This window comes from Gobius niger, assembly GCF_951799975.1.
Source record: "Gobius niger genome assembly, chromosome: 13".
Lineage (NCBI taxonomy): Eukaryota > Metazoa > Chordata > Actinopteri > Gobiiformes > Gobiidae > Gobius > Gobius niger.
Genome location: NC_136864.1, coordinates 29,116,681 through 29,138,634, shown reverse-complemented (window position 1 = coordinate 29,138,634; position 21,954 = coordinate 29,116,681). Strand labels below are relative to the sequence as shown.

General features: G+C 41.1%; 1 protein-coding gene across 3 annotated transcripts in view; it reads right to left on the bottom strand.

Annotated features, from left to right (window-relative positions):
- mast3a (microtubule associated serine/threonine kinase 3a) overlaps nt 1-21,954 on the bottom strand; it is a 63,127-nt gene that overhangs the window by 26,084 nt on the left and 15,089 nt on the right. For all 3 annotated transcript variants that reach the window (XM_079568634.1, XM_079568632.1, XM_079568633.1), the window contains 4 exons: nt 13,821-13,909; nt 10,953-11,025; nt 4,307-4,327; nt 2,013-2,091 (listed from right to left, as the gene is read on the bottom strand). In XM_079568634.1, the coding sequence (XP_079424760.1) occupies nt 2,013-2,091; nt 4,307-4,327; nt 10,953-11,025; nt 13,821-13,909 (262 nt within the window). The remainder of the gene's footprint in view (nt 1-2,012; nt 2,092-4,306; nt 4,328-10,952; nt 11,026-13,820; nt 13,910-21,954) is intronic.

Sequence of the window (21,954 nt, the reverse complement as noted above, 5' to 3'; positions counted from 1 at the left end):
AATGTGTCTTTGATCTGTGACAAAGAAGCGTTTTTTTATTGACATATTAAAAGTAGCCTAAAAATCATCACACTGGGTATAAATCATTATTATAAAATGTACAGGTTAATAACAACCGTCGACCAAAACTGAAATTGTGACTATTTTGTTTAAAGCAGTACTAAGTAACTTGTTTACCTTAATAAAACCTTTTCGTAGTCCCTCTGGGGGTAATACAAGTGTTAATGGGATGATTCCCTGCTCCGACCCGGAAGCCCCAATACACACTAATGGAATAACAAAGAAGAAGCTAAGCTAACTGCGGGCTAGCGCCACTAAACAGTATTTACAGCCAAGTTTGAGTGAAATAAAATATCTCCATTGTGTAATTGGATGTACAATCTCCCTCTCTCCCCTTGTCTTTTCTGTCAGCGTAGTATTTACTCTCACGGACAATTAATGAGTAAAAAAACGTAACATGCTACGACCCCTGCAGTGGCGCTTATGGCCTCCAGGGGCATGAGTTGCTCAGTACTGCTTTAACACACTGTTCACATTCAAGGATTCAGGATTGTGTCATCAAAACCGCTGTGAATTCTGGAAAAATTAGTACATTCCTTAATGATCGACATGGGTTTTTCGCAGGCTTATGCCATTTTTTGTGGATTTTGATTGGCTGATGCCGATATGCACTGCCCTCTTGTCTATAATCCTGTGTATGATGCTTCTAAACTGTAAAATGCGTCAGTGTTGAACTGTGACAACAGGGGGCGTTTTATTAAGGGCATAGGACGGGTTTATTCATTCACATGGCATTCATGTTTCGTAGGTACTTCAGAGGATAGAAAATAGGTTTACAAACTTGTGACCAATTCTCACTGTAATGTTTCTCAGCTCCTCTGAGGCCCAGTTGTGGGTGGGGTGTCTCGATCACGTTTGGTTTCGAAGGTATCGGGCTTTAAGGTGCATGATATTGGCCAAGAGCAGATATTGTAAATTACCCAAATATCGGTCCGATATATCGGTCGACTTCTTAACAAATCCAATGAGACTTTAAAATGTAAAATATTGGGAGTCATCATTCACATGCCGCTGGTTGCACGTCTTTAAGACAAAAGGAATATTTTCATGGTTTGCTTGTATTTGAAAGCTACTGTACAGTCTATGGACGATGTTTTGCTAGTTCCCCCTAAAATGGCAGATTTCTATGGTAACGTTCAGTTAGATCCAAAAAATAAACACTATAGTACGACTTGAATTGTCTAAAAGTCAGTCACGCTTCCTTCTATTCATTTTAAAACCAGCACTGTCGGTAACTCGCAGAGATCACTCAAAGACATTACTGTGAATCGATGCCTGCCCCACTTTCCATTGTACTTATAGACGGGGGAAACTGACCAATTACTGTATCACTGACTTCTGTATTGAGGAATTCACTTCCCGTGCCGTGGCTGAAGGGAGATGATAGGAGCGTGGCTCATCAGAGGAAATAGGCCTGACTTCCATCTGAGTCACCCAATGGAAAAAACACCATATTCTCTGTCCTGTCAGTGAGTCTGACCCACGTCTCATCCAACAATCTGGACATGGACTTCTGCACCTGCTCCCGCCAACTATTTACAAATCAGCTCAAGAAAACGTCTAACAAACACTGAAGTACAAACAATGCAACGTTCTATATTATTCTTCAGTCAGAGGCACCAGTGTGGTCAGTGTGTTTACTTTCACCAACAGGATAAATCAGTCCTCGTGGACAGCTTTACATCCTCGTAAGAGTGACTTAGTGGGTTGAGTCAGCAGCACGGGTTTACAAGTCACCGTAGACTCATGAATGCTTTAAAACTATTAGGCGCAAAGATGGCTCCCATGACACAAATACGTAAGCAGGAGTACAGTCAGTGAGTCAATAATATCTAGGGCAGTTGTTCTCAAGCTGTCGCCATCATAAAGGTTTGACAAACACGCTTTAAGTCCAGATTTCTTGGTGAAGCCTGTTAGTGGAGAGATAAAAGTTTGCAAATATAAGAGCTTACAGAGACGGATGAGCTGGGAGCGTTGGTGCAGTATCCAGACGAGGGAACGGAGGCCACAGACCACCTCCTGCCATCAGGCCTGTGGAAACAACAGGAACAGGGTTAGGATACTTCATTTTCTTGCTTGTGCCTTAAGACAGCTCACATCTTTTTTTTTGTTCCAAATTCGCTAAACTGTTCAATATGATGATTCGCTGTGATGAGTCGTGTGTGTGCCCGCTCAAACTTTTGTCTCCAAAGTCTCCGAAACAACAGCTCAATACAAACTCGACTCATTTGCCGCTCCCTACAGCGCACGATGAAAAAAAAAGAACTTGGTAACAGCACAAAGGTCGCCGCAGTTGAACTTCTTTAAACTGTTCAGACGCCTGCGTTCCAACAGAAACTTGCCGATTCACAAACTTGCCAAAGTACATCTAGTGCTCGAAGCAATACAGTGTAACTTTTTCCTGATGCCGACCCAGCGAATTATGAACGCAACTGTGCCAAAGTAAATTCAAGGGCTAAAGGTCAATTGCTTCAGGCCATATTTACTCGATGCCAGCTACCGTTATAGCTAAACTCTCTATCCTATAATGTATAAACTAAACATGGATACATTCCAAACTTTGTAGCAGTGCATTTAGGTTTTTCTCCCCTTCTGCACTAGAAGAAAAAATGCACATTACAATCAGGTTGCTGTAGGGCCTTAAAAGGCATTAAATGACATTGATTCTAAATTTCTGAGAAAATACATATTTCCTTGGAGGCAGAACCCAAAACAATGACATTGCTCAACTATTTTTACTACATACATTTGTCAAAAACACAAAAACTACAATCCAAAACAAATGCCAGTTCTGACCAGTTTTGAATATCATAATGTCCCCTCATTCCCCAGTTTCTTCGAATGTTTACAAATTTTACAAAATGAAATATGTCTAGATTCTTTGCATTTGTGGCATTAAAAATATAGTATTTTTAGGACTTTCTGCCACCTGTAGAAACCCTGACTTCAGCAAAGTGTAGGAAGATTAAAGTGTCTGTACCGGACTGTTTTTAGTTCATAAACAGTGAAAGAGGGAGTAAATAGAGGCGATTTAAATAGTTGTGGTCATAACTCATTCCTAACTTTCTTAACTCATTTCTAATGTCCCATTTCTTCAAAGGGCTGACTTTATCAACACCTTTCACAACTTTAAAGGGATATTTCAGGATTTTTGACATAGGGCCTCATTTCCTAGTTATCCAGAGTGTTGCTGATTTCTGGAGATTTTTTTTTTTATTGTAATACATGCAGTTCTTATATTTGAAGAGTTTCGTGGCGCTAGGCTAGTGCAAGGCTAGTGCATTTCTATGGTATCAGCTAGCCTGCATTAAAAACAGTGTGACCCGCTCCACAGAGCACCTGAGGCAAATCACTTATAACACCAGACTAACCATATAAATGTCTGTGTCCATAGAATATTTTTTGGAATATAACTGACCTTGCATCACATGAATGACTTTGAACGCACTTTGAGGGACTATTTTCTAGCAGATCACTCCGCCGCCGCATAGCTTATACAACCACGAAGCTGATGCTGCTCAAATATAAGGTATTTTACATGCAAAATGGTTAAAATTACTCTATCGACACAGACATTTATATGGTTAGTCTGTGGAGCGGGTCAGACTGTTTTTAATGCAGGCTAGCTGATATCGTAGAAATGCGCTAGCCTTGCATTAGCCTAGCGCCACGAAACTCTTCAAATATAAGAACTGCATGAATTACAAAAAAAAATATCTCCAGAAATTAGCAACACTCTGGATAACTAGGAAATGAGACCCTTTGTCAAAAATCCTGAAATATCACTTTAAGGAAACAACACCATCACATTATTGTAAACAAGTTCATGAAGTTACTGCATGGGCCTTCGCAGTTGATAATAGAGACAATTATCAAAGCATTAAAAATATCCTGCGCTTGTAACAGATTGAAATCACTTCCCAAAGCAACATGCTAAAGGCTCCTTACACAACAACAAAAGGCTAGTCGACTTGCAGTACACAATATTCGGCTTCCTACCCACATCGTATCCCACAGGGAAAGTTGCGCTGATTATCTAAATATTTAGGCATTTCGCGGCGGGCAGACAATCGCTGACAGCATCTTCAAAACTTCCGGAGGAGACTTCTGTGTTTAGAAAGATAGGTGCTTGTTTAGCTCTCGCGGCTAATGGCTCGCTATTTTGTTATGTGAAAACAGCAGCACGGTCTGAGCTCGTCTGATGATGGTTCATGGAGAGGCCGATACCTGCACGTCGTTCGCTCACCTTTCATTGCGGGCCAGCTGGCTGCGGAGATCCAACCGAACGGGAGCAAACACCGAGAGAGGACAGAGAGAGACAGACAGAGGGGGAGTAAATATGCAGCGTTTACTGATGGGATTGAAATGAGGCGAGATAAGCAGCGCCCACACCTCCCTCTGTGCTAGACCAACTATTGACTACGACTGCAGCTATTCCTCTGAGCTACTTCCGTGACGGATAACAATCACAGGCATTGTAGGACATGGCAAAGCAGGTATGTTTGAGCCAGGTTTCTTGACTTTTATTACTGGTACTTGTGATAATCTGTAACTTTAAATGTTTTTACGAATTGTGCATAATTGAGTGCCTGGGTTTGAAATTTGAGGTAACACAAGTAAAATGATGTAATATTGTTTTCTAACGCCCTTCCCTTTGCAGATTTCAGACACTAATCAGAATCCCCTGGAGACCACTTTGACCAATGAGACGAGCCTTCCTGTGAACCTGCCTGTCAGGAGTGAGGGGGAGGAGCTTGACAGTTATCTTTTGAAAATTCTGTTCCTGCTCTGCTCATTATGCAAACTATGAGTGGCTTCCTGGTCCAAGAGGGGAGGAATCTGTTTACATTCAGATTTCACTTTATCTCCTCACTTTGTAAACTTACAGACTATCACTTTAAAGGGATATTTCAGGATTTTTGACATAGGGCCTCATTTCCTAGTTATCCGGAGTGTTGCTGATTTCTACAGATTTTTCTTTTTTGTAATTCATGCAGTTCTTATATTTGAAGAGTTTCGTGGCGCTAGGCTAGTGCAAGGCTAGCGCATTTCTATGGTATCGGCTAGCCTGCATTAAAAACAGTCTGACCCGCTCCACAGAGCACCTGAGGCAAATCACTTATAACACCAGACTAACCATATAAATGTCTGTATCGATAGAATAATTTGGGGAATATAACTGACCTTGCATCACATGAATGATCACATTTTGAGGGACTATTTTCTAGCAGATCACTCCGCCGCCGCGTAGCTTATACAACCATGAAGCTGCTGCTCAAATATAAGGTATTTTACATGCAAAATGGTTAAAATCGACAGACATTTATATGGTTAGTCTAGTGCTATAAGTGATTTGCCTCAGGTGCTCTGTGGAGCGGGTCAGACTGATTTTGATGCAGGCTAGCTGATACCATAGACATGCGCTAGCCTTGCACTAGCCTAGCGCCACGAAACTCTTCAAACATAAGAATTGCATGAATGAAAAAAATATATATATAGAAATCAGCAACGCTCTGGATAACTAGGAAATTAGGCCCTATGTCAAAAATCCTGAAATATCCCTTTAAGAATGCAACAATTCTTACACTAGGCTTTGAAAGTAACGCTCCTCTTTCTCAAGACATATACGTTTTTGATGTATTTTTCACTCATATAAACTCATATAAACAGTCAGTGAAATTGAGTTCAGGACCGTGTTTCCATATCGCAAGCATTAATAGACTAATGGAGATTATAGAAGGTAAAATACTGGAGTTATTGCTCACTTTTAAACACTTGGACACCACAGTGTGTTAGATGTATACCAGAAGTGACTCAGCAGCAGTTGTTCCACGGCTTTTTTGTACCGTTTTTAGCTAATGTTAGTCTGTAAATGTTTGCTAGCACCCACAAACATCGTAACAGTGAATTAACAGTGTGAAATGTTATGCAGTTTGGCTTCAAAGTGCATATAAACTCATCCCTGTTAAAAATTGGGATGTCAGAAATCCGTTGGCAAATTTGCGCACTGTCTTTCAGTGTTTGCAAACACAAAACTATCCGGTTCCGGGCCTTTAAGTATCCACTTCAGCCCAACTGGATGTTACTTTAGTCCCATCTGCCTGAATTTCCCATTGTCAGCGAGTCACGCCACCCGCAAAAGACGTCAGCGCGGACCACTGTGGAGAGTTTCCGTTCTTCAGTCAAGCCATTTTAAATGAGAAAGCCTTTCGAGGGGCCAGCTCAATCTGACTATAATACAACCATAATCTTTGAATGTTTTCTTCCATAAACCGTATCTTCAGGGACGCGGTCTGACACAATAACCCAGGATTTCAGGGAGGATTTGCGGGGCTCGGACATGCATTTTCTTCCCATATTGTTGTAATATGTGGCGACTGAAAAGAGCTTAGAGGCGGGATGATTAAAACGCGTTTTCAAAATCAATTTGGGATTCAGCGCCCGGGGCAAATGTCAACTGCAGTCGTGGGAGATTTTCACCTCTGGGTTAAAAGGAAAAAAAATCATAATTTCATTTGGGGAGAAAGCGGTGGATTTAATTGTGTTCTTCTCGCCTTGCTTTCTTTCACATTTGCATAATAACAGGCCGGTATAGAACAGCGTGAAGGCAGCGTTATTCCGAGGCAAGGCCGCGGTAATGACATGATGGCACAGTAACCTCAGAAAAAAAAGCTCTTTTAAAGCCGGGGTGAGCGCTAAACACACCCGGAGGAGCTCCCAAAGTGCAGGCGCAGCAGTCGGCTCGCGGAAAGTCACTTCAAAATGCGATGAGTCATGCTGGAGAGACGGCCCTTCTCGGAGAGCGCCGCGCTGCATTGTGCCAAAAAAGCAGCGCAGAGCTAATGGCGGCCTGCAGATAAGCATTCCACTTTGGAGTTGGGGCTGAGAGGCTTTTTATTTCATCCTAAAACTATGATGAATATTGAGAAGTTATTTTTGTGCACACTGAAGACTGCATCCGTACTTTAAAGTGTGATCAAACGATATTCCACTGTTAGCCACTGACCCAAGAGTCCTGATACTGATATCAGATTTGCGAATGTCCTAAGCAGATTAAAAACAGCTTTCGCAGGCTTTGTACACACTACAAACTCAAAAAATTACAGTTTACTTTTGCTTTGCCTTTTTTGATGCCTTCATTTAGTCTTTAGAGTGGAAGCAGAACATTGGCAGAATAAAGCAGCGTGACTCACTCTGACTGTTAGCGTTCGACCCTAACGTATGCGGACAGTTAGCATGAAGGCTAGTCCGGGAAACCTTTCAGTGTCCGCTACATTGCTCTATGTATGTTTACTATAGCCGTTAGCATTAGCCACCAAATATCGCAAATTATTGTCTGTGTAGGCTCTCAGTCATACAGGAGTTGTCCATCTTCAATGAAAGTTCTTGAGTCATCTTCTGTACTCTGTAGTACAGTGCCCCGATGAAGCCTTTTGGATGAGAAGCGAAACATTCGACACTTCAGCTACAGAGTACAGAAGATGACTCAAGAACTGGTTACAAATCATTAATGAATGGGCAGACCTGTAGAGATTTTACCTTAAGATACAAATGAGCATATAAAAGTGTCCTCTGAGCTAAATGCTAACTCAAATGCAGTGAGTTAGCATCCAATGGCAACTAAACATCATCTTATAACACCTTGATGGTAAAGAAACCACAAAAATGATATATAAATTGCACCACCCATACGTTAGTATCGCGCATGGCTTGCCTATGCATTTGTGAGGCATGTTCAATTTAAATTGGGTCCGTGATTCAACGTCAGACAAAATATGTGCATTTGAAGGAGCAGGTCAGATAGCTAAAGGCATTTCTGTGATTTCTATGTCTGTGACTGAGCTCAACTAACGGATTAAAGAAATAAATAAATAAAAACCTTTAGGATCGACACCAGACCCACTCGTTTCTAGCTGTAATGATACATCTCACATAAAACAATTAAATGTTTGTGCAAATGTAAATGATTCTAACTTCCATGTTTGCAATCACTAAAAAAGTGCGATAGTTTGAAATCTTTTAAATTATTTATTTAAAGGGGGCGTCTTATGCAAATTCGACTTTTTCAAGCTTTACATCATGTTATTATGTCACTCCCTCATTAAAAACATGCCTGAAGTGTTGCCTTGGCACATTCCCGTATTTTTAAGTAATCTGTAAAAACTCTGATGGCGGCCATTTTAGGGATAGCTTTGCCTGAGTCCTCGCGGGAACGCCCCCACCTCCTGGAGACGCCTCCGAGCTTTCGTCACCAGCCGAGTAACCAACCACTGCTCCTCAGCAGAACCCCCTCCCCACTGATGCCACAGACAGCGTGTGGAGGGGGCGTGTCCGAAAGGCTCAGAGGTTCTTAAAGAGACAGAGGCCTATTTCAAGACATTCACTACAGCCATTTTGAGAGAGCCATTTTATACAAGGCAGTTATTCTAATTTCCTGCATTTACAGACCAACAGAAGGTTTGCTCATCATTGTAGTATGTGATTGAAAAAAGCATAATACCCCCTCTTTAAGCTTTTACATTTACCCCTATGATGGCAAAAGGTACTCTTGAAAATAAACCTGGGGGTATATAATGAGTAAATTGTGTCAGATCTCCGTTATTGAGCATTTGTGATTATGCAATGACAGTCCTGCATGTAACAGCTCGTCACTGCTCTGCCAGATAATAAATCAATCAAGAGACATGTCAAAACTGTCAGCTTGGCGCTTTGAAATGAAAACTGTGCCAATGCTAATAAACGGCCTCATTTCTAATGGAAATACACAACTGACTTTTGGTGCACATATAACCCTTAAAAAAAACACCAAATCTGTGCCATTTCAGGATAAAGCTTCAATTTAAGAGGCTGCAATTGTTAATTTATTTTTTTATAATGGTAAACAGCAGATCCCTTTTCCACATAGTGTCACGCGGTTACCTGGCTGTTACATGTACAGTCCCGTCGCGCTAAAGGACGCGGTGTTCTCCAAACCTCTCTGTACACAGAGGCTGGAAAGCGCAGTAGAAGAGGCAGGAGAGGTCGTGCCCATAATCGCAGCAGTAATGGGGATGTGCACTGGGCCGGCTCATTAGACTGGCTGCACAAATGCCAAGAGTCCAGCGCGTGGCTCTCCAGCTGCACACGTTTGTCACAATATTTACTTTACCTTAAATTTGGGTCTATTTGAGTGTTTTTCTCTACATTTTTGTCGACTGATGAAAAGTAAATCGAAACGAACATCCCCGCTTCCAAAGTCTGATGCTCTGTGCGTGTGCGAGAGGGTCCGTGACGAGCCTCTGCTATGACGCTCTGAGCACAGGTGCATCCTTCTCCCACTGATCGTCCTTGAGAGGTTTCGACAACTTGGCTGGAGTCCACCTGAGGTAAACTAAATGGATTGGACTTGATTTGGAAAGGCGTCGCACCCCTCTATACGGTCCCACAGCTGACGGAGCATGCCAGAGCAGAAACTAAAGCCCTGAAGTCAAAGGAAGTGTCCGTGGGCTCAGAGACAGGTTTGTATCGGGGCACAGATCTGGGGAAGGGGACGGAAAAATTGCTGGAGCATTGAATGAAGAAAGATAGATTGATGAGAAATAACAAATTAAATAATCCATTTAGGGATGAGTGCGTCTGTATTTTGGGTATAGTTGACTAAACAGAGTGAAATAGGGCTGCTCCATTATTGAAAAAATAATAATCACGATTATTTTTGTCATAATTGAAATCACGATTATTCAAACGATTATTTGTTGCCTTTAAAAAAAAGTCTATCTTTATTTTATTTATTTATTAATCAAAACACTATGATGATATTTTATGTTTTCTGGACAGTCATCAAAGTACAAATGATTTCAAGTGCGCCTTGATTAAAGAGAGGTCTCTGTTTCACACCTGCCCCCTGCTGGCCAGCCCTCACACCTGCGCAAGTAAACTGAGCAGTGCGGCCTGATGACATCATCACACAGCGCCCTTTGTTTTTATGTCAGACAAAAGCATGAGCCATGGCACGTGAAAAGCAAAGGGAAAATGATCCCAGCGGCCTGAAATGACGCAAGTCTGCTTTGCAAAAAAAAAAAAAACATTGAAAAAACATTGGAAAAAAATTTTGAAAAAAAAAAATTTTGAAAAAAAAAAATATATATATATATATATATATATATATATACTAGATTTTTTGCGATTATGCTAATTTTGTAATGGTTTACTGTTGTAATCAAAATCGTGATCGAATTTCGATTAATTGCACAGCCCTAGAGTGAAAAAAGCAGTTTGGACTCCTGCTCCCATGGCCTGGTAATGGATACACGGAAGAATACTTCCGTGTAGAATACTGGAATACTTTTATGAAAGTATTCCAGCTTTGGTCGGCAAGTTTTACATGAATTTACATATATTTTTGGTTAACTAAAGTTTTGCATGTTCGCACCCCTCCATCAGCTCCGGTTTTCTAAAAACTAGCGCAGTAGGCTAATCCTCCAGCTAGCTAGTCCTGAGCAAACCATCTCAAGATCAGCCTGTCTCCATTGGGATCTGTAAAAACGTTCTAACCCTGTAGTTTAGTGCTCTACAACCATGTTCTGAAATGCGTGTGCGTTTCTTAAGCAGTTCATGTTTCCGTCTTCTCTCAAGTGTTGACGCTCCAACGTGTTGCACTTGGCAGCAAACAGACCTAAACAGTGGGCTTATGATTGGCTTTTAGCATCAAATTATCCTCAAATCCCACTGCATCGCAATTAAAGTACAAACCTTGGGAGAAAATAGCGTGAAACCAGCTGGCCGAAGCACTTGGCGGCGTTTATAATCGGAGCAATCCCAATTACCCAAGCAAGCAACGCACCAGAAAAATGACAATAGGTTCCACTAAGCCTCTTAAAAATAATGCAATCTTATAATGACGGGGATATTACCTGCGGGCGAATTGGAAGTTGGCGGAGGAGCTGGCGGAGACATTCCTGGGACTTTCAGAGGGACTGCTGCCAGCTGCGACGGAAAAAGAAACTGAATGTTAAAGCAGTACTGAGTAACTCATGCCCCTAGAGGCCATAAGCGCAACTGCAGGTGTCGTGGCAAGTTGCGATTTTTTTTACTTATTAATTGTCCGTGAGAGTAAATACTACACTGACAGAAAAGCCGAAGGTAGAGAGGGGTATTGTACATCCAATTGGCTTGTTGCATGGTATGGCTATGCTAGTTCCTCTGACCTGAAGTTGTGAGCGTCAGTACTTCCTGTCTGTATTCTTTTCCTGGAACAATAATCATATTGTCTAAAGATTATGTTGTGGGCAGTGAGTTCTTGGTGTGTGTTCAAATCTTGATGTAACGAGTTCAGATCGGAGACACCTGTGATCATAAAGGATTGATAGTTTGTCTTGAAGCTAAAGGCTAACATGCTATGAAAAAAAAAATGAAATAAGGCACTATTTCAAATTGTATGAAATTAATGCTAGCCTTTAGCTTCAAGACAAACTCTCTGATCCTTATAAACACAGACGTCTCCTCTGCAGAAATATTCACACTGTACAGCAACTCGTTAACCTGCAGGAAGTGATCATCAACCAGGAACTCACTGTCCACCACAGATTCTTTAGGAAATACGATGATTTGAATTGGTCTAAGCTAATCTTAATGGAAATTAATACGAACAGGAAGTGCTAGCGCCCACAACCTCAGCTCAGAGGAACTAGCGTAGCCACATTGTGCAACAAGCCAATTACACAATGGAGAGCAATTTTGTCACTCAAACTTGGCTGTTATACTGTTTAAGTGGGGCTAGCCCGCAGTTAGCATGCTAGCTTCTTCTTCTTTGTGATTCCATTAGTGTGTATTGGTGACTCCGGTCCGGTGGCAGTCAAGTTTCAAGCATGGTTTTCTGGCCAGAGACACCAGGAGAAGATGAAAGACCCTCCAGTCAAATCATCAACACCAGAGGGACTACGGAAAGGATTTATTAAGGCAAACAAGTCACTTTTTTGCTTTAAACGCTTACAAACCTTTTAGATATTAGGCCTAGAACAGATGTCGATAACAAGAAAATGACGACTGCGATTAGAATTCTGCACAAGTGTGTTTGGGACATCGCTGAAGGATTGGATGGCAGCTCCTAAAGGGCACTGCCACACCCTGGGCTCGTCTCTACAGAAGTCAAACCAGAGAAGCATCTATTGAAAGGGCGCAGCTGTTGGGTTACACATGAAGGATACTTTCGTACGACATCGATCATCCACCGTACTCTGTTGAATTGACCGTTTCTGCTTTTAACCAGATTATACTGCAATGTTATTCTTACCAGGAGTCGTGTCGTTTCATTCATGCATGGAGTCAGATCAGTCTCTCAGATGCTGATGTCATGTGTTTTTAATAGGGCTGAGGTAAGAGATTATGTTTTTGCCGCAATATCGGGTACGAACACTTTTTGGCCGCTCCACAAGCTATTTGCATTAAGCCTCCGTTTATGGGCTACAAAGTGTTTGATGGCATATTTATCTTGCACTTTTTTTTCTTTTTCTTTTTTACTACCCCAGGAGCAGTTACACAGCACTTTACACTTGTTGTGGTAATGCACTTTGCAGTTTTTACACTTCCATAAATGTCAGGTGCCATTTGGTTTAATCTCATAACCCCCACCCGAACCAAGCACATTTCCTCCAGTTTGGCTTCAACCAAATGTAAAAAAGCTTCTTGGAAAAAAGTGTCAAAATATATCGTTCGCTTTTAACCCCTTAACTCCCACCTGAACCGAGCACATTTTCTCCAGTTTGGCTTTACCCCAGTCCAAAAAAAGCTGTGAAAATAGCAACAAAACTGAGACGAAAACAATGATGGAAATGTGACAAAAATGTGACCAAAAAATGACAGAAATGTGACAAAAAATTACAAAAATGTGACAAAAAAACCCAAACAAAAATGTGATAAAAATTGGACAAAAAAATTACAAAAAATGGACGAAAAAATGACAAAAAATTGGACAAAAATGTGATAAAAAATGGACGAAAAAATAACAAAAATGTGACAAAAAATGACAATAAAATTACAAAAAAGTTACAAAAATGAGTTGAACACCCAACAAAAAAACGATGGAAAAAAAAATCTGATGACGTGAGGAAAAAGATCCTCTCGGTTCAGGCGGGAGTCAAGAGGTTAACCACTTTCCTTTGCCGCGTTGTTGTTAGCTCCATGCTAAGGAACGCTAGCAGGCTATGCTACGTCCGAGTTCATCCAGGACACATAGCCCGACCCGTCCCTTGCAAATTATATCACGTCTACAGCGGTTTTACAATTTACACTGGTGTCCCAAATTTGCACCGGTGAAACCACACACGATTTAATACGGCCGAGCTCTAGAGTGAGCCATGACTAAACCAGAATAAACACAGACTTGATTGCATTACTGAAGCATAAATGAAATCATCTCCGATTAAAATAAACAAAGTCCAAACTTGCACACGACCGGAGCACCAGTTGAAGAAGCCAATTGACAATAATTTAGACTAAACCCTACTGAAGTTGGTTTTAAACTGCTCATTAGGGTTTGAAAGAGGTTTTAAACATTATCTTATTATTCACTCGCTGGTCTCCCACATCTTAAACATACCCTAAACCACCCACAATTAGCACAGCACTAAATGGTGGGGAGAACTGGTGCTGGTCTTATGACAAACAGCTTCAAAACAACAAGGCTCCGGGCTCTCGAGGCTACAGCGGAGCTCTGAAATGCTCCCGATGCTTGTCACGCACTGGGCTCTGCTTTGTGGAGCTGAGAGCCGGGCCTGCTTTACCTGTGGAGAGGGGCAGGGGGGACAGCGGTCTGGACAGCGTGGGGGAAGGGGTCGCCGCCGCCAGACTCCTCCTCTTGTTGTTACGGGAGCTGTGGAGACAGAAAAAGAGTGGGATTTGAAGAGAATCTCAAGATTGGAGCTGCAGAATGATTGATAACATTATTGGTTAGCACAATATTGGAAAAAGAGATGGGTAGAGTAGCAAAAACATAAACTTCTTTGAAATATTTGTACCCTTAAGAGGTAGAAAGTAGTAACCCAATAAATTGGTCAAGTTTTTTATCTACATTCTTGCCTTTTACTGTAATTGATACATTTTATGTTGATGTCCAGAGGAGAAGGAGCGACAAAACAGAGGTTAGGTAACTTTGTGTGAACGAGCAAGTAAAAATAGTGCTAAAGACAGAGTGATATAGTGCTCAAGACAGAGTGAAATAGTGCTCAAGACAGAGCGAAATAGTGCTCAAGACAGAGTGAAATAGTGCTCAAGACAGAGCGAGTCAATACAAGACTTAAAACTAGTGCTCAAGACAGAGTGAAATAGTGCTCAAGACAGAGTGAAATAGTGCTCAAGACAGAGTGAAATAGTGCTCAAGACAGAGTGAAATAGTGCTCAAGACAGAGCGAGCCAAATAAAGACTTAAAACTAGTGCTCAAGACAGAGTGAAATAGTGCTCAAGACAGAGCGAGTCAAATAAAGACTTAAAAATAGAGCTCAAGACAGAGTGATATAGTGCTCAAGACAGAGTGAGTCAAAACAAGACTTAAAACTAGTGCTCAAGACAGAGTGAAATAGTGCTCAAGACAGCGAATCCAAACAAGACTTAAAAATGCATATAACTGAAAGTATTTTATCTACACTCTTGCCTCTTACTGTAATTGATTAATTTTATGTTGCTGTTTTTATTGATTGTATTTGTTTTTCTTATACTTTATGCTGCTTAACTGTGAAGCACTTTGAATTGCCTTGTGTATGAATTGTGCTCTACAAATAAACTTGCCTTGCCTCAAGTAAAAAAGCACTACTTCTTTATGTTGATGTAATCTGACGGTCAAAAAAAAAAAAAAAGATAAAAGTGTTTCTTGTGTCACTGTCACATCATGAAGCTTGAGTCTAACAGATTTACTATTACTTACAATGTAATATTACTAGTACAAGTCGAAGTAAAAAGCACTATGAGAGAAAAGGTTTTGCCTCTGATCAGTGCATTTAACAAAATTCAAAGCCAATGTAGCTGACTTTTCTTGCAGTCGAGCAGAGTTCTTTTGCCCTCTGACAATATATCGGAAATGCAGCAAACAGTGAAAACATACTGAATATGTAAACAGCGTTTCATCAGTCTCTAATACAGAAGCTTATTTCAATGTATGTCTGCCCTATTTTACTTTGCTGACTGACAAAGCAGTTCTCCAAACGAGACGTGGATTTGATTATTTCACATGAACAATCACTATGTGCCGGGGGATTGTACGAGCCAGTTTAACCGTACCTCCTTTGAACAGTTTAGTGCCCTTTAAGGCTCCAGATTGCCCTCGTGTTGCACTTATTTTACTATATACACGTTTTGATTTTGACACCACCAGGTTTGAAATTCTACTTGGCCTGAATGTGTTGCCAAAGTAGTAATAGTTACACTCTACAAAGCTTCTCAACACATCCCCACTCCTTTATTTTCTCAGTGGTTTTATTATCAGTTAGAACACCCTGTGCCCTATGAACCCATAACAAAGGAACAGTGTAACAGTGAGCCCATTGCTTACATGTACACAAACATGGCTACAAGCAGACTGCTAACGTGACAGTCAAAGCTAAATGTAGCATCTGAATAAGAAAGATTTTACATTAATTGCCCCGTAGTGAAATTTGTGGTGGTGACGCACCTTCTTAGTCAGTCATTACGATCTTTGAGGCTAAATTTAAAGGTGTCAAAAGCATGCCCTGCGAAACCAAACCTCTATATATGCCTCGAAGTTAATTATAAAGGAAAAGCACTTTAACTGTGATAAAGGACCGGGAGACAGTTGCAGAGCTAGCTTATTTAAAGATAAATTTGCGTTGATTTTAAAAGAGACAGCTCATCATACTCCGCCTCATCCCAAGAGATATCGCGGGAGCCTCTGCGTCTTTCAACAGTGACCTATAATAATGGAGATGACAACGCTGGCTGACGTTTCTGGGTCGGTGCTGAGGCGGAATCGCTGCATATTCACTAGGGCAGCACAACATCACACGGGTAGTAGCACAGGCGCTAATGTATTATCCATGGGACAACTACAGCTACATGCTAAATGAGGAGATTGGATTAGTTTTGGATTCAGCTCGTACTGGTTTCACTCTGGTTTATAGATTAGCCCCCAGCCTTTTTTGGAGCAGTGGTGAGTTGACCGTTCACCACCCTACAGGAGAGTCACAGGTTCAAACTCCTCCAGCGCGTACATATTGACCACTCGAATCACACACAAAGGTTGGTTGGTTGCAAATGGACATCGATAGTCCCGCCTAATCCCATCCCAATCCCAACATCTTTATAGAATTTGGGGAAAATTCACATATTAAAGTGATAGTCTGTAAGTTTAAATACTTTGCTATTTCAACCTCTTACCACCCGCCTAAACCAAATGCATTCTGTTCTCTTTGGCTATTATGTAGGCCTGTGTAGCACCTCATTTGAAAGCTAAGACCCACAAAACTGATCCTTTGCTGTGTTGTCACCCTTTTTATTTATTTATTTTTTATCTTTTTTTGTCACTTTTTTGTTGAATTTTTGTCACTTTTTTGTTGAATTTTTGTCACTTTTTGGTTGAATTTTTGTCACTTTTTGGTTGAGTTTTTGTCACTTTTTTGTTGAATTTCTGTCACTTTTTGGTTGAGTTTTTGTCACTTTTTTGTTGAATTTTTGTCACTTTTTTGTTGAATTTCTGTCACTTTTTGGTTGAGTTTTTGTCACTTTTTGGTTGAATTTTTGTCACTTTTTGATTGAGTTTTTGTCACTTTTTGGTTGAGTTTTTGTCACTTTTTGATTGAATTTTTGTCACTTTTTGGTTGAGTTTTTGTCACTTTTTGGTTGAGTTTTTGTCACTTTTTGATTGAGTTTTTGTCACTTTTTGGTTGAGTTTTTGTCACTTTTTGGTTGAGTTTTTGTCACTTTTTGATTGAGTTTTTGTCACTTTTTGGTTGAGTTTTTGTCACTTTTTGGTTGAGTTTTTGTCACTTTTTGGTTGAGTTTTTGTCACTTTTTGGTTGAGTTTTTGTCACTTTTTGGTTGAGTTTTTGTCACTTTTTGGTTGAGTTTTTGTCACTTTTTGATTGAGTTTTTGTCACTTTTTGGTTGAGTTTTTGTCACTTTTTGGTTGAGTTTTTGTCACTTTTTGATTGAATTTTTGTCACTTTTTGGTTGAGTTTTTGTCACTTTTTGGTTGAGTTTTTGTCACTTTTTGGTTGCGTTTACATCCTTGTTTTCTTCTTTTTTTGTGGCTGTTTTGGTGCTTTTTTCCCATGAAGCTTTTTGATTAGGGTAAAGCCAAACTGGAGAAAATGGGATCCGTTCAGGTGGGAGTCAAGAAGTTAATAGATTGCGTATAAATGAGCGCCTGGGTCTGAAATTTTATGCAACATAATAAAAAAATATATAAAGTTGCACCAGAATTCCAGGGCCATCACTTTCACCAATGAGACAAACCTTCCTATGAACCTGCCCGTCAGGTCCAATCGGGTGGGAGGGTTCGCTTACTTACGAAATCTTTTTTCTCTCTTTCCTCATTTTGCGAACTAGGAGTGGCATTCGGGTTTCAATCAGGGCAGGACTTGATTGTTTACTTTTAAAATTCCTTACAACATTGTGTTTGATGAAGATGAGCTAACATATTGCCGATTAGCTGCCATTGTTCTTTTTAGAGGTTTTCTACCATGCTACAATGTTAATCTCTCATCATAAACAGACCCGGAGCTGTGTTTTACGCATCTTAGAGTCATCTTTGAATCTTCTCCAGTGACTATTCATCGTTTGAAAATCAGGAAGTGAAACAACTAGTTTAAGATGATTACCAAATACCTGGAAAAGGCATAATATACCCCCTCTTTAAACTCTTCATATCATTTTTTTGTTGAAAAGTCTATGGAGATTTAGAGTGGGCTTCCGGCACCAGCACCATACAGCTGGTTCACAACCCTAACTACATAAATCTGTTAAAAAGCAGTCATGAACCAAACTGCCTGTAATGTTGGCTAAAGCTGTCACACTAGGTTTGTATATTTGCATCTCCTCAGGCAACACACGGGATGAGAAAGCCTTGCTGAGTCACTCCACATTCCCGGAGAGTTTGACCAGCAGCAGCAGGGGGTGAAAGTGGTGGGACCTCAAGCAGTAAGGAGCCTGGAGGATGTGGGTCAGTGAGGGCAAAGGCATGTCTGCTGACGGGGTCCTCACGGCGAGCTTTAGCCGAGCTGCCCTGCGTTAGGACGACACACTGGGTTACACAGGGAGACGTGACCAATGGCTGGGTACGAGGAATAAGGACAGGCTTTTATGGAGTGAGAAATAGCATTAGCCTCAGTGCTTCGCTTATTAAAAGGTGTAATCGCCAACTGCTCTCTCTGACATCAACGGCAGAATTGAAATGATACTGTAGAGACTGCTTTATGGAGAGTCGGATACACATCTGGCCACTGAACCACCTCTTAGAAGGAAGATAAAACGTTGGGAGGACGTGAATAACTGACTATGCCAGGAACACAAAGTACGAATTTAAATAGACCCAGATAGCACGTCGCTTTATGATTTCTATGTGACTGTACCATATCGCTGACGTCTTGAGGAGGTTTTATGGCATAACCGTGTTTATAAGGCCGTGTGTCTTTTTCCCCATGCAACAGAGGACCTTAGATGTTTTATATTGACCGCCACTTAAAGTTTGCACTGGTATCATTCTAAGCAACAGGTCATCTCCTGTCCGCCTAGCATTGTTTGACTACGGCTTGGCTTGAATCATTGAATCACACAACTAGGCATATCCTTTTTATACTCACGGCACTTTAACCATGGCGTCTGTAGCCACAACTGCCATGGGGCTGACTCACAGAGAGGCTATTGTGTGCCGATGACCTTTCGATCACCGCTTACAGACTAGATTGTATTTCCCAAGGACGCAAAATCTCAACAGTATACAAATCCAGTGGAGATTGAATCACCAACCTTGCGTTATTGTGTTAATAGGATATCTCTATCTGATCTCATACTATGGTCGGGAAATTACATCATTTTGTGATTGTTTTATCATGACTATTTGTTTAGTACGGCTAACAATGACAATCTACGACTATGTGCAACCTTGCTCTCACTCGCAGCTTTCTAAACACTGTCATGGAAGTAGGACAGTGACATGCAGCAGCACATAATGTCATTTCCCTGGAGCGTGACCGACCGTCTGCATGCTCCGTTTTCATTCTGTTTATGTTTAAACAATGGCGCTGTGTTTATGAGCGCCGGCCATGAGCCGTTGGACGAGTCGCCTTTACAAGCAATTTACTCAAGCTATATGCATGCAGCGCTCCCACAACAATATCCTGCACTCCGCGAGCAGGACTATGTCAGCATCTTTTCTGTACTGCTCAGTCTCGAGCAAATGAGAATACAGGGGATTTAGATGTATTACCAAGATTTGGGGATGTTTCTATAAATGTTCAACATTTATTCATAATATTCTATAGTTGGATGCGGTGGACAAGTCAGTTTACAATGGATCTGGGGCACAAAGGTCTTTTCTACACATATGGACTAAATGAAGGCCATTTTCTTTACTGTAGCATTAATAAGCAGTGGTATTTTTCAATCACTATGCACAGAACATCACCCATAGAGCTACTTAGTCCCCCCGTCCTGCATCAACAATCGTGACGTCATATTCTGGAGGGGTGTGAATGAACTTTACACATGCAAAGTAGGTCTCTAGGACAATAAAGTCGTCAAAGCCTTTGCTTATCGTCGCTGGATTATACTAGTGAAGATAATAGTGTGATAAAGTGGCTATGTCAAATGAGATCACCAGCATGCAGCCTTCCAGAGACAGAAATGTGCTTTCTGGACGTATGGTGTTGATTCTACCCCGTAAATTATTACAATTTACTTAAGTGGGATTGGTTAAAGGAACAGGCCACTGTTTTTGCATACGGAGATATGTTCTTACCTGAGCTTAGACGAGTTGATGCCTACCTGTCTGGTCTTTGTGCGTGTGGAAGAGCTTGGTCACGTCTAGCTTTACCCCGTTTGGAGCTATAGGAATATACTGGGAGAGGCCATCTTTGCTTGTTTTGCGTGACTGAGGGCATGCACAAAGACCAGACAGGTACGCATCAACTCGTCTAGGCCCAGGCAAGAACATATCTCATTATGGAAAAATTGAGGCCTGTTCCTTTAATAAAAGTGCGTAAAGAGGTTAAGGAGTTGCATCAAGCGGTCATGCTACACAGCCACTACAAGAAGATGTTATCTCAGGATTAATAAACAGAACTATCTGAAAGAAAGAGTGTGGACAGACTTGTCTTAGCATGCTAAATCAGCGCCAGTGCCTGCTGGTAAATGCATCTCAAGCGGGCTGGCTGTTGGGCGCTGTTTACGGCGGGTAAACAAAGTCTTGCGCCAACACGCCAAACAACCCTGCAATAAATTATAACCTGCCATATAACAATAAACCATTGAGATATTCTGGGTTGTGTTTTGAGGTGAACATTAGCCAATTCAATGGGAGTGTTTAATCTACAAGTAGAAGTTGTTTTGACCATTTCGCAGTCGTAAAGCGTTGTCAAATAACAGGCCGATAGTGACTCACCGAATGACAGCCTGTGATCATATAGTATTATGTGTCAAAACTCCTCTCGTGGTGACTAGTCTGAAACCGCATGAACAATTAGTCGCTCTAATGTAAAGTAAATGCCCTCAGGTCTAGTGTATCGGTGCCAAAGGTGGTTTATCAGCTTTGAGTCCTGTGTATTAGCAATACTGAAGCTAAAGTTTGTGTGGTTTTGGCTTTATTTTTCTTGGTTTGATGGGATGATGCTGCCGGCAAATGCAAGTCAAAGAAGCGGCAATTTTATGTAGAAAACATTTAACAGCGTACATTTTGTTTGTGTTTGTATGTCACCTCCTGTGCCTCAGAATCAACAATAAACAAAACCATTTAAGCAAGGGAAAACAAAGTAGGCTTGTTTTTTTTCCAGCAAAATCTCACAGCTGTCTTAAAGGGATGTTTCAGGATTTTTGACACAGGGCCTCATTTCCTTGTTATCCAGAGTGTTGTTGTTTTCTGGAGATTTTTTATTATTTTTTATTTGTGCAGTCCTTGAAATTTGAAGAGTTTAGTGGCGCTAGGCTATTGCTAGGCTAGCGCATGTCAATGGTAACTAGTAGCCTGCATTAAAAACAGTCTGACCCGAGCACAGTGCACCTGAGGCAAATCACTTATAACACCAGACTACCCAGTATTTTTTTTGTTTTGCACTTAAAAGAAGTTATATTTGAGCAGCATCAGCTTCCTGGTTGTAAGCTACGCAGCGGCGGAGTGATCTACTAGGTTACCGGATCTACAGTAGTTTGTTTACCTGCGGCCGGCATTACTACACGTGGAATTCACAAAGGAGCTTTCTACAAATCAGATATGGCAACGTTTGGAGGACGACCTTATGATTTTGAAGAGGTTTTTAATGAAGGCTACTAGCTACCATAGACATGCGCTAGCCTAGCACTAGCCTAGCGCCAGTAAACTCTTCAAATATAAGGACTGCATGAATTAATATACATCTCCAGAAAACAACAACACTCTGGATAACTAGGAAATGAAGCCCTATGTCAAAAATCCCGAAATATCCCTTTAACAATGTGTTGTCTTCAACTGTGAACCACGTCCAAAGGCAACACGTTTAACAGTCACACATGTAGCTAGTTACTGGTCAACCCCACCAGACCAATCAATAACCAATCTGGTCACTACTTTTTTCAGCCCCAAGCCAAAACCAGCCATGACTAGTGACGAAATCCCCCCCCCATCAACAAGCATGCATTGACTGTCTGAATGAAAAATCCCTTTAAATGATTACTGACAGCTGCGTTTACAGTGTACGGTGGCTGTTTGCAGACAATGT